Consider the following 13,933-nt stretch of genomic DNA (forward strand, 5'->3'; position numbering starts at 1 on the left):
TCTGTGGAAGGGTACCAAAAAATGTCTGCAGCATTGAAGGTCCCCAAGAACACAGTGGCCTCCATCATTCTTAAATGGAAGAAGTTTGGAACCACCACTCTTAAGAGCTTGCCGCTCGGCCAAACTGCGCAATCGGGGGATAAGGGCCTTGGTCAGGGAGGTGACCAAGACCCCGATGGTCACTCCGACAGAGCTGTAGGTTTCCTCTGTGGAGATGAGAGAACCTTCCAGAAGGACAACCATCTCTGCAGCACTCCACCAATCAGGCCTTTATGGTAGATTGGCCAGATGGAAGCCACTCCTCAGAAAAAAGCACATGACAGCCTACTTGGAGTTTGCCAAAAGGCACCTAAAGACTCTCAGACCATGAGAAACACGATTCTCTGGTCTGATGAAACCAAGATGGAACTCTTTGGCCTGAATGCCAAGTGTCACGTCTGGAGGAAACCTGGCACCATCCCTACGGTGAAGCATGGTGGTGGCAGCATCATGCTGTGGGGATATTTTTCAGCGGCAGGGGCTGGGAGACTAGTCAGGATCGAGGCAAAGCTGAACGGAGCAAAGTACAGAGAGATCCTTAATGAAAACCTGCTCCAGAGCGCTCAGGACCTCAGACTGGGGCGAAGACTGGACCTCAGGAGTGGCTTTGGGACAAGTCTCTGAATGTCCTTGAGTGGCCTAGCCAGAGCCTGGACTTGAAGCCGATCGAACATCACTGGAGAGACCTGAAAATAGCTTTTCAGCAACGCTCCCCATCCAACCTGACAGAGCTTGAGAGGATCTGCAGAGAAGAATGGGAGAAACTCCCCAAATACATGTGTGCCAAGCTTGTAGCGTCATACCCAAGAAGACTCAAGGCTGTAATCGCTGCCAAAGGTGCTTCAACAAAGTACTGAGTAAAGGGTCTGAATACTTTTGTAAATGTGATATTTCATTTTTATTTTATTTTGATAAATTAGCAAAAAATTCTTAACTTGTTTTTGCTTTGTCATTATAGGGTATTGTGTGTAGATTGATGAGGGGGGGGGGGACTCTTTAAAATAAGGCTGTAACCTAAGAACATTTGGAAAAAGTTAAGGGGTCTGAATACTTTCCGAAGGCACTGTATCTACCGTAGCTTTGAGTGGACTGATCATGTCAACATCATACTTTCAAAATCTTAGGTAACAAGCTAGACAAGTAGTCATCATCATGAATCAAGTCAACATTCTACTGACAAATCCATTTCAATCCTTGTCATATGAAGAGAAAGTATAGGTAAAACATATCAGTGCTCATCTGTCATTGGACATAAACATTACACAACAAATTGGAAAAAGCCAATTCGACAATGAAGGATTTGGAAGGAATCAGTGGCTAACTGCAAGTGTTGCAAAGCAATCACTAGCCTGCTATTCAGTGGAGAGGGTGTGTGATCCAAGTCTGGGTTTAAGGGTCTCTTTTCCAAGCATAAAAGGATAAACATTCACATGCAACACCATGGGCCAGAAAAGGTTGAATACATTGGCCACGCTGTCAATCCAGCATGAATTCTGCCGCATTCAAAACAACTGGAAACTCGGAACTCTGAAATCTCAGACTTCAGTGAGTTAAAGACAACTGGAAACTTATATAAAATATTAGCTCCGACTAGGAAAATACGTTTTGAACGGTCATCCAACTCAGAATTCCAAGTTGGGAACTCGGGCCTCTTTCTAGAGCACCGACCTAAGATCACTGACGTCATGATTCGACCTTGTTTTTTCCTGAGATCCCACTTGTTTTGACAGCACCTTAAATCCAGTAAAAGATGAAGTTTGACAAAATGTGCCCACAAGTAGGACCACCGCGCCACCAACAAGGTGAGTCCAAAAATGTATTGTATGCTGCTGCATAAATTATTTAATATACCAGGGAGATATGTATACTGTAGCTAAGAAAGTAATACCAAGTGTATGTTGTGTAGTAAGCTGTTAGTAGCCCATGTGCCTCACCCTGATAATTTGTTCCCTTTACCCCTCATAACTTAGCCTATTGTTCCGACTTGGTGGTGCACATGAAGCCTATTGCCTGTTTTAGAGAAATTTCATTGTCTGCTTATCTGATCCCTTTATTTATCCTACGGTTCTGACTTGGTGTACAGGTAGAATACTGTAAGAATGGCCCATGTTCTGAATTTTGTCACTGTACAATTCAAAAGTGCTGAGTAAATAGTTATAGTGACTATGTCCGTCTTTGCTCGCTCATTGTCTTAATCGAATTGCCTCTTATTCGCTCATCGTTCCCTTCTGCCACAGTTTGTCCATCTCAATTGTCAGTAGAAACCACATTTGTTTAAGGAAATCAGCCATTTCAGCTATGCTTTTTAAAAAGACAGTAAATGAGGCTGAATGATCTGTTTCGCTGCCAGACAATGCTCCACTGATAGCCAGGTGTAGCGGTGGTAAGGATTCACTCCATGGTGCTGGAAAGAAAGCTCTGCTTTTAGGGCCTACATAAAGCTGTCCCAACAGTTTGTGGGCACCGTTTGTCACCGTTATAGTGCAATTAATGTATTGTTTAGTGTTGTGGCTTTGCTGGCATGCATCAACATTTTTTGGGGGGAATATTGGGTCAAGACTTTATTTTCCTTATTATTATCATCATCATTAAATAACCTACCTAAGATGTCATGAGACTTGTACACTACATAAAATTGCATGAAATTAGCTTCAAAACAAGTCCTTCAAATTAAACAAAATCATGCTGGGGTTATATTTAATATAGGCTATCTTAATAAACAATAATAATGAAGAAAGGGGGGCGGGGGCGAGGAAAGGTGGAAAATAAATGGAGCTAGGCAAGGAGGAAAGGAAAGGGAGCAAGGAAAGCAATATAGGAAAGAAAAGGAGGAGTTCACATGAATGTGGTAGGGATTAACCACTGCCAGTAGAGCGGGAAGGAAAGGGAGCTAGGAAATGAGAAAAGGAATCTAGGAAAGAAAAGGAGTTCACATGTCGGTGGTACGGATTAACCACCGCCAGTAGATGGCGATAGTATTGGCTTTAGTGACAGACTAATTTTAGCAACAGGATGTAGCTGGATACTATTGTTAAAACTATTGCTGAAACTCTGGACCCGATGGGAACTGTTTCAGCAGACGATGCCTCCCCATACCCTCAAACAGCTTCCACCCCTTATCCACACACATCTGGGCCAAGTTCATTAGCCAAACGTTGTCGAACGTTGCAGATAGGAAATGCCATCAGTAGAGCCAACATGATTCCTTGTTCTCCATGTCCAAGAAGCACGTTTGTTATAGATAGCCTAACATTATTTCTAACAGTTCCAAAACGTTGTCCTGCTGAACGCGCCCCTGGTTAAGCCCCCAATTCCAGTTCCAGACATGACCTACTATAAATGAGACATATGACCAAATTTGGCGTGGAGTTTGTGAGAAAGTGAGGGGATTCGATTAATCTGTCCCGGGCGCCTGGATGGGCGTGTTTCGCACACGCCCATCCCGGGCGTGAGCCAGGTGCCCCGTTTAAAGCCCATGATGAAGTCGGCTCAAAACAAAAGTGACATAATTAAGCACGTGGAGAATGAGTATGATTTTCTGTGTTTTCACATGCAAAAGTGATTGTGTTTGATAAAAACGCATTATTTGCCTTCCCAATAAAAACTAGTTAGAAAATTCAAATATATACGTGTGTGTGTGTATATATATAGATATATATATATAGATATATATATTATGGGAAAGAGCTGTATCTTCCTGGACGATGCACCATGCTGACTGTTCGATTTGAGAAGGGCGCCAGCCATAGACCGTTGCCCCGCGGTTCAGCATAATCGAACTCGCCCAGTTCTTCTCTGAGCTACAGGTAACTACCAACATAAAGGAAACATCCACATAAAGTGTCACAATGAGGCATTGGGCCACCACGAGCTAGAACAGCTTCAATGCACCTTAGCATATATTCTACAAGTGTCGAACTCTATTGCAAGGATGCGACACCATTCTTCACGTGAAATTCTATAATTTGGTGTTTGTTGATGGTGGTGGAAAATGCTGTCCAATCACCACTCCAGAATCTCCCATAATTGGGTTGAGATCTGGTGACGGACACAGCCATGGCATATGGTTTACATCATTTTCATGCATATCAAACCATTCAGTGATATCTCGTGTCCTGTGGATGGAGGCATTATCTTCCCATGGGGGCATAGCCATGGTAGTCAAAATAATGACCTGCCCAGCATTCTATACATGACCCTAAGCATAATGGGATATAAAATTCTTATTTAAATGAGGAACCACACACTTGTGTGGAAGCACTTGCTTTCAATATGCATTGTATCCAGTGGTGTAAATTACTTCAGTAAAAATACTTTAAAGTCGTTTTTTGGGGTGTCTGTACCCGACTTTACTATTTATATTTTTGATGACTTTTACTTTTACCTCACTACATTCCTGAAGAAAATAATGTACTTTTTACTTTTCCCTGACACCCAAAAGTACTCATTACATTTTGAATGCTTGGCAGGACAGGAAAATTGTATAATTCACGCATCCCTGGTCATCCCTACTGCATCTGATCTGGCGGACTCATTAAACACATGCGTTGTTTGTAAATTATGTTGGAGTGTTCCCCTGGTTATCCCTAAAAAAAATTAAAACAATTAAATCGGGACGTCTGGTTTGCTTAATATAAGGAATTTGAAATTATTTATACTTTTACCTTTGATACTTAAGTATATTTTAGCAATTACATTTACTTTTGGTACTTAAGTATATTTAAAACCAAATACTTTTTTACTTTTACTCCAGTAGGATTTTACTGGGTGACTTTACTTGAGTCATTTTCTATTAAGGTATCTTTACTTTTACTCAAGTATGACAATTGCGTACTTTTTCCACCACTGGTTGTATCCCTAATTTAGTCAAGTGTTTCCATTATTTTGGCAGTTACCTATAGACGAAGTGGTCGCGAGCGTAAAAGTGCGCGCCCCGGCTCCAAAACGGTAACAGGAAGGAAGAAGACCATGCGAGATCAGAGGTAAGAATAACCGTTCTTCTTTAAAATGCTATTTTTATTCCAGTGAAGTCTAGACGAGAAAGAAGGTACAGAAAATACCATTACTTTATATTTTTAGTCCAATGAGAATGCCTCAGATACCATAGCATTAATCTATTTAGGTGCTGTGCGTCGCGTCGGCCACAGCCCTTACGCTTGTGCACTCACTCACTCACTCATCATTGATGATCCGAATGTGTTGGAAATACCATCAACAAGTCTGGTCATGCTTTGATGAACTTTTCTCCTCATGTGTTTCAGTTTGAACATCCTGCCAATATTGGGATAATTTAATTTAAATTCAAAATAAAACATTCATAGGGAATTTCTCACTGGCATGAAAAAATAACAATAAAACCAGCACTCTCCTGCTAAGAATATTGCAATACTTCCTTTTCAAGAGAGAGACTTGGGCACGTACCATAACTGCACCCATCACATCCTCCTAACCCCCATTTCCCCTCAGTTTAGTTTTGTTCCCCAGCCTCTAGATGTGAGTAACTAGGCCCCCATCTAAAAGAGAAATGGAATATGGTATTGACAATGTGGGCCAGCTTCCCAGACACAGATTCATCCTAGTCCTGGACTCGTCTAGGAGTAGCCTCGGTCAAATCTGGGTCCAGTAAACAAGCCCAAGGTTTGTTTAACCCAGTTTTATATCACAAACTTGTCATTTCCATGTGGACTAGGTCTACGGTACAGTAGGCTAGTAGTATCTGGGCCCCTGTAGATGTGAAATGGAGACATTAGTTCAGCTTCCTGTTTTTCTTCCTCGGCCAGAGAGGAACGGAGGCTCTTTAAAGCAAAAAATATATTCAGACTCAGTAAAGAAGTACTTAAAGTAACAAAGCCTTAAAGAAGCCGGGTTTAGAGCTTGACACACTGAAGAGGAAGTCAATGCGTTACTGACAAGCATATGATGAGGATGACAGTGTACCTTGCATTCAGTTCATGAGTATATTAAATATGAGTCCGTGTCCATAGGGCTCTGGTCAAAAGTAGTGCACTGTGTAGGGAATAGGGTACCATTTGGGATAGGGAATAGGGTACCATTTGGGATGCCGACCATGTCTCGAAGTCTTAGGATCTTAGCTTTGGCCCAATGAAAAGGGATGATGATGCTGTATGACTGACAGTGAACACCAATGCCAATAGAGAGCGACGACGTCAAGGAGGAAATGCCTTCTCAGTTCAGTCTGAATTCACTGTTTTTTTATTTCCTCATTACTGTGTGCATACTCCCTAGTACAAGTCACAGCTAGAATAGATTTTTCTCTCTGACTGCTATAGGTTTCTTAGTGTGAGGAGAAGTGGGCCACATTTTATTTGGATAGTCCATGTAATCCATCTGTAGATGCTTTACAGATGGTCATACTATACTATCAACAATATCTGTTGATAAGGGTTAGGGTTAGTAGATAGTTAGTTGAAATCTTTCTGATAGACTATATATAGTCTGTAGAGCATCTACAGATGGACTACCCAAATAAAGTGTTACCGATAAGTGTAACCTACTGGAGGAGTATAACATGTGACCAGGAGGGGGGGTGTGGTAATCAATTAGTAGGCCTAACAACCATAAAGAGCTGGGTTGAACAAAATTAATTTGTGCACACCGTAGCGAAAACATTTTACACCATAGCGAAAGGTTTTGCACTGGTTAGGGGTGTATTCATTCCGCCGATTCTGATGCGAAACGTTTCTTAAACGGAAGCAAACAAAAAAGGGAGGGACTTACCTGAATTTGTCTCATAGAAACTCTATTTTTTGTTTAAAATAAAATGTATTGAATATTAAAACATACAATCTACCTGCAGTGAAGCCGCTCAACATTTACGTTGCATTCAGTCATCTAGCAGACACTCCCATCCAGAGCGACCCACAGGAGCAACCAGGGTCAAGCACCCCGCCAAAGGGCACGTTGACAGATCTCCCACCAAGTTAAATCGGGAACCCGAACCAGCAACCTATTGGCCCAAGCTCCCAACTTGCCAGGCTCTGCAATGCTTGTTTGAACAAGAGATAGTTTGAACAAGGTTTCATTTTCAATTAATCGAAAATGAGACGTGGCAATCTGCACAAAGGCAATTTTTAAACAAGGGATGAGTTTTTCTTAGTAATCTGCTTGAGAACCATTTTGGGTTCAAGTAAAACTTCAAGTAAAAGTGAAGCTTTTAGAGGTTTAGAGCTTTTATATTTAATCTCAGCCCACCCAGTTCATATTCATTATATAGATGGGCACGCTTTATCTTGTCTGGTTTAGCATCCCAGATAAAGCAAAATATATTTTTTGCTCATATGATTTGAAAAACAAATCATCTGGGTTAGGCAAGGCCATAAGTAAGTGAAGTAAACTAAGAGATGACTAAGGAGTTAATCAGTGTAATTTTTTTCCGTAAATAGACAGGTATTTACTTTTCCATGGTTGCAGGAGCTTGTCTATTTTTATTAGTTTTCTATTGAAATTCATTGTGGAGAGCTCATTTATATATGTTGTTTACTTCACCATCAGACATTGTATAGGTAAATTGCAGGGTCATGAAAAAGCTCTATTTTAAATATCCAATACTTAATATGGATCTTTAAATTTGAATAAAAATATAATCACTACATGTAAAGTGTTGGTTTCATGACCTGAAATAAAAAGTCCCCGAAATTTCCCATACGTACAAAAAACGTATTTCTCTCAATTTGTTAGCACGTATTGTTATAGTGAATACATTTCTCTCATGCATTTAAACTTAGAACTGCGAGTCAAGCCATGTTGATGTAATGTGTGTACTTAAACTAGGAGAGCATGCAGTCAGGCATCTCTCTGGGGAGGGAGGGACATGTAGAGAAGAAGTGACTGGGAACCATTTTCAAGAAATGCTCTCATGTATGTAGAACAGAGTCATGTTAATGGTTTCAGTTTCACAATTTCACAATGGTTTCATTTTATTTATTTCTAAATTGGGATATACTGTGATTTGTCTGGCCCCTAAATCTTGCTTTGTTTCTTTCTTTCCTTGCAGAACCCTGGATGAGAACAGGACAAGTTCAGAGTCTTTTAATTGTATCTGAGGAAGGGCTCAGAACAATAACTATTACGGTGTTCAGCTATATTACAGTACATATTCCCCACTCCCCTGTATAACTTGACAGTATAACACCTCCCACCATGCCATTGATTGTGCTGCCCACCTCCCAGCTTCTGTGGGTGCGTGTGGCTGCCCAGTTGTTCTCCTGCGTGGCCTTCAGTGTGGTGGCCCACGGGGCCTCTCTCTCCCACGGGTTAGCAGACTGGTGTGTGTTCTGCTGGGCCTTCAGCTTCTCCGTCACCCTGCTGGTACTGCTGGTGGAGCACTTTGGCCTCCAGGCCCGAGCCCCTGTCTCCTGGAAAAACTTTCCCATCACCATGGCCTGCTACGCCACCCTGCTCTGCTTCTCCGCCTCTGTCATCTTCCCTGTCTACTTCCTCAAGGGCCAGCAGAACCACGGGGAGGCCCGGGACAGACGCATCGCCTCCACCGTCTTCTCCTGCCTGGCCACCGTGGCCTACCTGTGGGAGGTGACCCTGACGCGGGCGCGGCCGGGCGAGGTGTCGGGCTACATGGCCACGGCTCCAGGCCTGCTCAAGGTGTGCCAGACCTTCGTGGCCTGCATCATCTTCATGCTGGTCAGCGACCCGGTGTCGTACGATCATCACGCAGCGCTCAAGTGGTGCATGGCGGTCTACTGTGTCTGTTTCATCCTGTCGGCGGCCGTGGTGGTGCTGTGTGTCGGGGAGTGTACCGGCTTTCTCCCGTTCCCCTTCGCACGCTTCCTGTCAGCCTATGGCCTGCTTGCTGTTGTCATGTACCTGACCGCCACCATCATCTGGCCCGTGTTCCAGTTCGACAAGAGTTACAGCCACACCCAAACCCGGCAGCAGCCAACACTGTTGACGGTTGCAGTTCTCACCGCTCTCAACTTCCTGCTCTACCTGGCAGACCTGGCGTACTCCGCACGCCTGGTGTTTGTCAGTGTGTGAGGGAGGAGGGGGAGAGAGAGGAAGGGAAGGAGAGGGAGGTGGGACTAAAACTACTGTGTAAAATTCGTTCAGTTGTGAAAGTTTTTCTGTGTTGCCTTTATCTTCAACAAGCACCTCTTCAAAGGGGGTGACACTCTAGACCCAAACTGTTATAGACCTATATCCATCCTGCCCTGCCTTTCTAAAGTCTTCGAAAGCCAAGTTAATAAATAGATCACTGACCATTTCGAATCCCACCGTACCTTCTCCGCTGTGCAATCCGGTTTCCGAGTTGGTCACGGGTGCACCTCAGCCACGGTCAAGGTACTAAGCAATATCATAACCGCCATTGATAAGACAGTACTGTGCAGCCGTCTTCATCGACCTGGCCAAGGCTTTTGACTCTGTCAATCACCACATTCTTATCGGCAGACTCAACAGCCTTGGTTTCTCAAATGACTGCCTCGTCTCGTTCACCAACTACTTCTCAGACCGAGTTCAGTGTGTCAAATCGGAGAGCCTGTTGTCCGGACCTCTGGCAGTCTCTAGCAGGGTACCACAGGGTTTAATTCTCGGGCCGACTCTCTGTATACATCAACGATGTCGCTCTTGCTGCGGGTGATTCCCTGATCCACCTCTATGCAGACGACACCATTCTGTATACATCTGCCCCTTCTTTGGACACTGTGTTTACTAACCTCCAAACGAGCTTCAATGCTATACAACACGCCTTCCGTGTCCTCCAACTGCTCTTAAACGCTAGTAAAACCAAATGCATGCTTTTCAACCATTCGCTGCCGCACCCGCCCGCCCGACTAGCATCACTACTCTGGACGGTTCTGACTTAGAATATGTGGACAACTACAAACTACAGTCTGGCTAGACTGTAAACTCTCCTTCCAGACTCATATTAAACATCTCCAATCCAAAATTAAATATAGAATAGGGTTCCTATTCGCAACAAAGCCTCGTTCACTCACGCCGCCAAACATACCCTCGTAAAACTGACTATCCTACCGATCCTCGACTTCGGCGATGTCATTTACAAAATATCTTCCAACACTCTACTCAGCAAACTGGATGCAGTCTATCACAGTGCCATCCGTTTTGTCACCAAAGCCCCTTATACCACCCACCACTGCGACCTGTATGCTCTAGTCGGCTGGCCCTCGCTACATATTCGTCGCCAGACCCACTGGCTCCAGGTCATCAATGAGTCTTTGCTAGGTAAAGCTCCCAATTATCTCAGCTCACTGGTCACAATAACAACACCCACCCGTAGCACGCGCTCCAGCAGGTATATCTCACTGATCATCCCCAAAGCCAACACCTACTTTGGCAGCCTTTCCTTCCAGTTCTCTGCTGCCAATGACTGGAACGAATTGCAAAAATCGCTGAAGCTGGAGACTTATATTTCCCTCACTAACTTTAAACATCAGCTATCTGAGCAGCTAACCGATCGCTGCAGCTGCACATAGCCCATCTGTAAATAGCCCAACCAACTACCTACCTCATCCCCATATTGTTTTTATTTACCTTTCTGCTCTTTTGTACACCAGTATTTCTACTTGCACATCATCATCTGCTCATCTATCACTCCAGTGTTAATTTGCTAAATTGTAATTACTATGCTACTATGGCCAATGTATTGCCTTACCACCTCACGCCATTTGCACACACTGTATATAGACGTACTTTTTTTCTTATTGTGTTATTGACTGTACGCTTGTTTATCCCATGTGTGACTGTGTTTGTGTCGCTTTGCTTTATCTTGGCCAGGTCGCAGTTGTAAAAGAGAACAAGAGAACTAGCTTTACTGGTTAAATAAAGGTGAAATAAAAAAAGCGAATGAAAATGCTATTTGTCTTTATTGTATCATATGGGCTACAGTCGGGCTGATACAAAACAGGTCAAACAAATAAATGCTGCAATGTGGCTAGAACTGCACCACCAGGGGCATATTTCACAAATGTCACCGATGTATTTCATGACATGGGTTATTGTTAGATGATTGATTGCAAACAAACTTGATGCTTTGGCATCACCCTGCAGAAGAGTTTGTCACAGTAGCAATGTAACATTGCAACAGCACAGGCATTTTGAAAATAAATGTTTGAACCAATGTAACCAGCCAGAGTGTCTGGTTAAAGTGCTATGCTAATGTGCACTGTAACTGTATTTCTTCTATAAATAAACTCTGTTTTATATCATATTTTATTCCTTGAGTGTTTATGCTAAAAGACCAACTACAGTGAGCTCAAAGTATTGGGACAGTGACCATTTTTGTTGTTGTTTTGGCTCTACTCCAGCATCTTTGATTTGAAATGATACAATGGACTGAGGTTAAAGTGCAGACTCAGCTTTAATTTGAGGGCATTTTCATCCATATCGGGTCAACTGTTTAGAAAGTACAGTATTTTTTTGTACATTGTTCCCCCCCATTTTAGGGGACCAAAAGTACTGGGACAAATTCACTTATGAATTTAAAGTAGTCAAAAGTTTAGTATTTGCTCCCGTAGTCCTAACACGCAGTGATTACATCAAGCTTGTGAGTCTACAAACTTGCTGGATGCCTTTGTCACTTTTATTGTAAATGAGTGTAGAATATGTTTCTAAACACTTTCTCAACACTGCATTAATGTGGATGCTACCATGATTACGGATAATCCTGAATGAGTTGTGAATTATGATGAGTGAGAAAGTTAGAGGCATCAATATCATACCCCACAAAAAAAGCTAACCTCCCCTGTTATTGTAAGGTTAGCATGTCTTGGGGGAATGATATTTGTGCGTCTGTAACTCTCACTCATTGTTATTCACGATTCATTCAAGGCTATCCGTGATCATGGTAACATTGCGTCATTTCAAAGCCAAAGTGCTGGAGTCCAGAGCCAAAAAATGTATATAAATGGGCCACTGTCCCAATACTTTTGGAGCTCACTGTATGTGAGAGTCTCAGTAGTCTTGTCATCATGTAGGGTAGGTATCTTGTTAGTACTGTAAGTAATCGCTGTTGTCATTATTTATTGCTTGCTGTAGTTTAGTTGATTTGTGTAGTTTTTGTTAATCAACTGAAGCACTTCTTGTTTGGCCACGACTGCGTGACACAACTCCCACACCATCATTAAATTTGCTGACGACACAACTGTGATAGGCCTGATCACCGACAACGATGAGACAGCTCAAAGAACTGGCAGTGTGGTGCCAGAACAGCAACCTCTCTCTCGATGTGAGCAAGACAAAGGAGCTGATCATGGACTACATAAAAAAGCAGGCTGAACAGGACCCCATTCACATCGACAGGGCTGTAGTGGAGCGGGTTGAGAGTTTCAAGTTCCTTGGTGTCCACATCACCAACGAACTATCATGGTCCAAACACGCAAAGACAGTTGTGAAGAGGGCAGACAAAACCATTTCCTCCTCGGGAGAATGAAAATATTTGGCATGGGTCCCGAAATCCTTAAAAAGTTCGACAACTTCACCATTGAGAGCATCCTGACCGGTTGCATCACCGCCTAGTATGGCAACTACTCGGCATCTGCACGTATGCCGCTACAGAGGGTAGTGCGTATGGCCCAGTACATCACTGGGGTCAAGCTTCCTGCCATCCAGGACACAGCGGTGTCAGAGGAAAGCACATAAAATTCTCAGACTCCAGTCATCCAAGTCATAGACTGTTTTCTCTGCTCCCGCACAGCAAGCGGTACCGGAGCGCCAAGTCTAGGACCAAAGGGCTCCTTAACAGCTTCTAGCCCCATGCCATAATAGTGCTGAACAACTTGGCCTGCTGGGGGTCAACGCCACCATAAGCCTCTCTAGCGCAATCAGTTAGGGCATTTATTCATATTAATCCGGCTAGTATGACAATGTAAATGATGTCAATCTGGCATGAAAAACCTTAGCATTTAAATGTATCTCAAATCAAATCAAATCAAATTTTATTAGTCACATACACATGGTTAGCAGATGTTAATGCGAGTGTAGCGAAATGCTTGTGCTTCTAGTTCCGACAATGCAGTAATAACCAACAAGTAATCTAACCTAACAATTCCACAACTACTACCTTATACACACACACAAGTGTAAAGGGATAAAGAGTATGTACATAAAGATATATGAATGAGTGGTGGTACAGAACGGCATGGCAAGATGCAGTAGATGGTATAGAGTACGGTATATACATATGAGATGAGTACTGTAGGGTATGTAAACATAAAGTGGCATAGTTTAAAGTGGCTAGTGGTACATGTATTACATTAAGATGGCAAGATGCAGTAGATGATATAGAGTACAGTATATACATATGAGATGGGTAATGTAGGGTATGTAAACATTATATTAAGTGGCATTGTTTAAAGTGGCTAGTGGTACATTTTTACATAATTTCCATCAATTCCCATTTTTAAAGTGGCTGGAGTTGAGTCAGTATGTTGGCAGCGGCCGCTAAATGTTAGTGGTGGCTGTTTAACAGTCTGATGGCCTTGAGATAGAAGCTGTTTTTCAGTCTCTCGGTCCCTGCTTTGATGCACCTGTACTGACCTCGCCTTCTGGATGATAGCGGGGTGAACAGGCAGTGGCTTGGGTGGTTGTTGTCCTTGATGATCTTTATGGCCTTCCTGTGACATCGGGTGGTGTAGGTGTCCTGGAGGGCAGGTAGTTTGCCCCAGGTGATGCGTTCTGCAGACCTCACTACCCTCTGGAGAGCCTTACGGTTGTGGGCGGAGCAGTTGCCGTACCAGGCGGTGATACAGCCCGACAGGATGCTCTCGATTGTGCATCTGTAGAAGTTTGTGAGTGCTTTTGGTGACAAGCCGAATTTCTTCAGCCTCCTGAGGTTGAAGAGGCGCTGCTGTGCCTTCTTCACAACGCTGTCTGTGTGGGTGGACCAATTCAGTTTGTCCGT

The 13,933-nt window shown here is 43.2% G+C and overlaps 1 protein-coding gene across 1 annotated transcript; it reads left to right on the forward strand.

The window, feature by feature from the left end:
* The first annotated feature begins 4,957 nt into the window (after positions 1-4,957).
* On the forward strand, positions 4,958-10,885 carry LOC139534374 (myeloid-associated differentiation marker homolog). The gene is made up of 2 exons (XM_071333477.1): positions 4,958-5,021; positions 8,054-10,885. The coding sequence occupies exon 2, from the start codon at positions 8,200-8,202 to the stop codon at positions 9,049-9,051; it is 852 nt and encodes a 283-aa protein (XP_071189578.1). The 5' UTR covers positions 4,958-5,021; positions 8,054-8,199; the 3' UTR covers positions 9,052-10,885.
* Positions 10,886-13,933: the final 3,048 nt, after the last annotated feature.

Source organism: Salvelinus alpinus, chromosome 11 (assembly GCF_045679555.1).
Source record: "Salvelinus alpinus chromosome 11, SLU_Salpinus.1, whole genome shotgun sequence".
NCBI classification, from domain to species: domain Eukaryota; kingdom Metazoa; phylum Chordata; class Actinopteri; order Salmoniformes; family Salmonidae; genus Salvelinus; species Salvelinus alpinus.

Excerpts from the sequence above, each read along its gene's own strand:
- LOC139534374 (XM_071333477.1), top strand. The coding sequence starts at position 8,200 with ATGCCATTGATTGTGCTGCCCACCTCCCAGCTTCTGTGGGTGCGTGTG.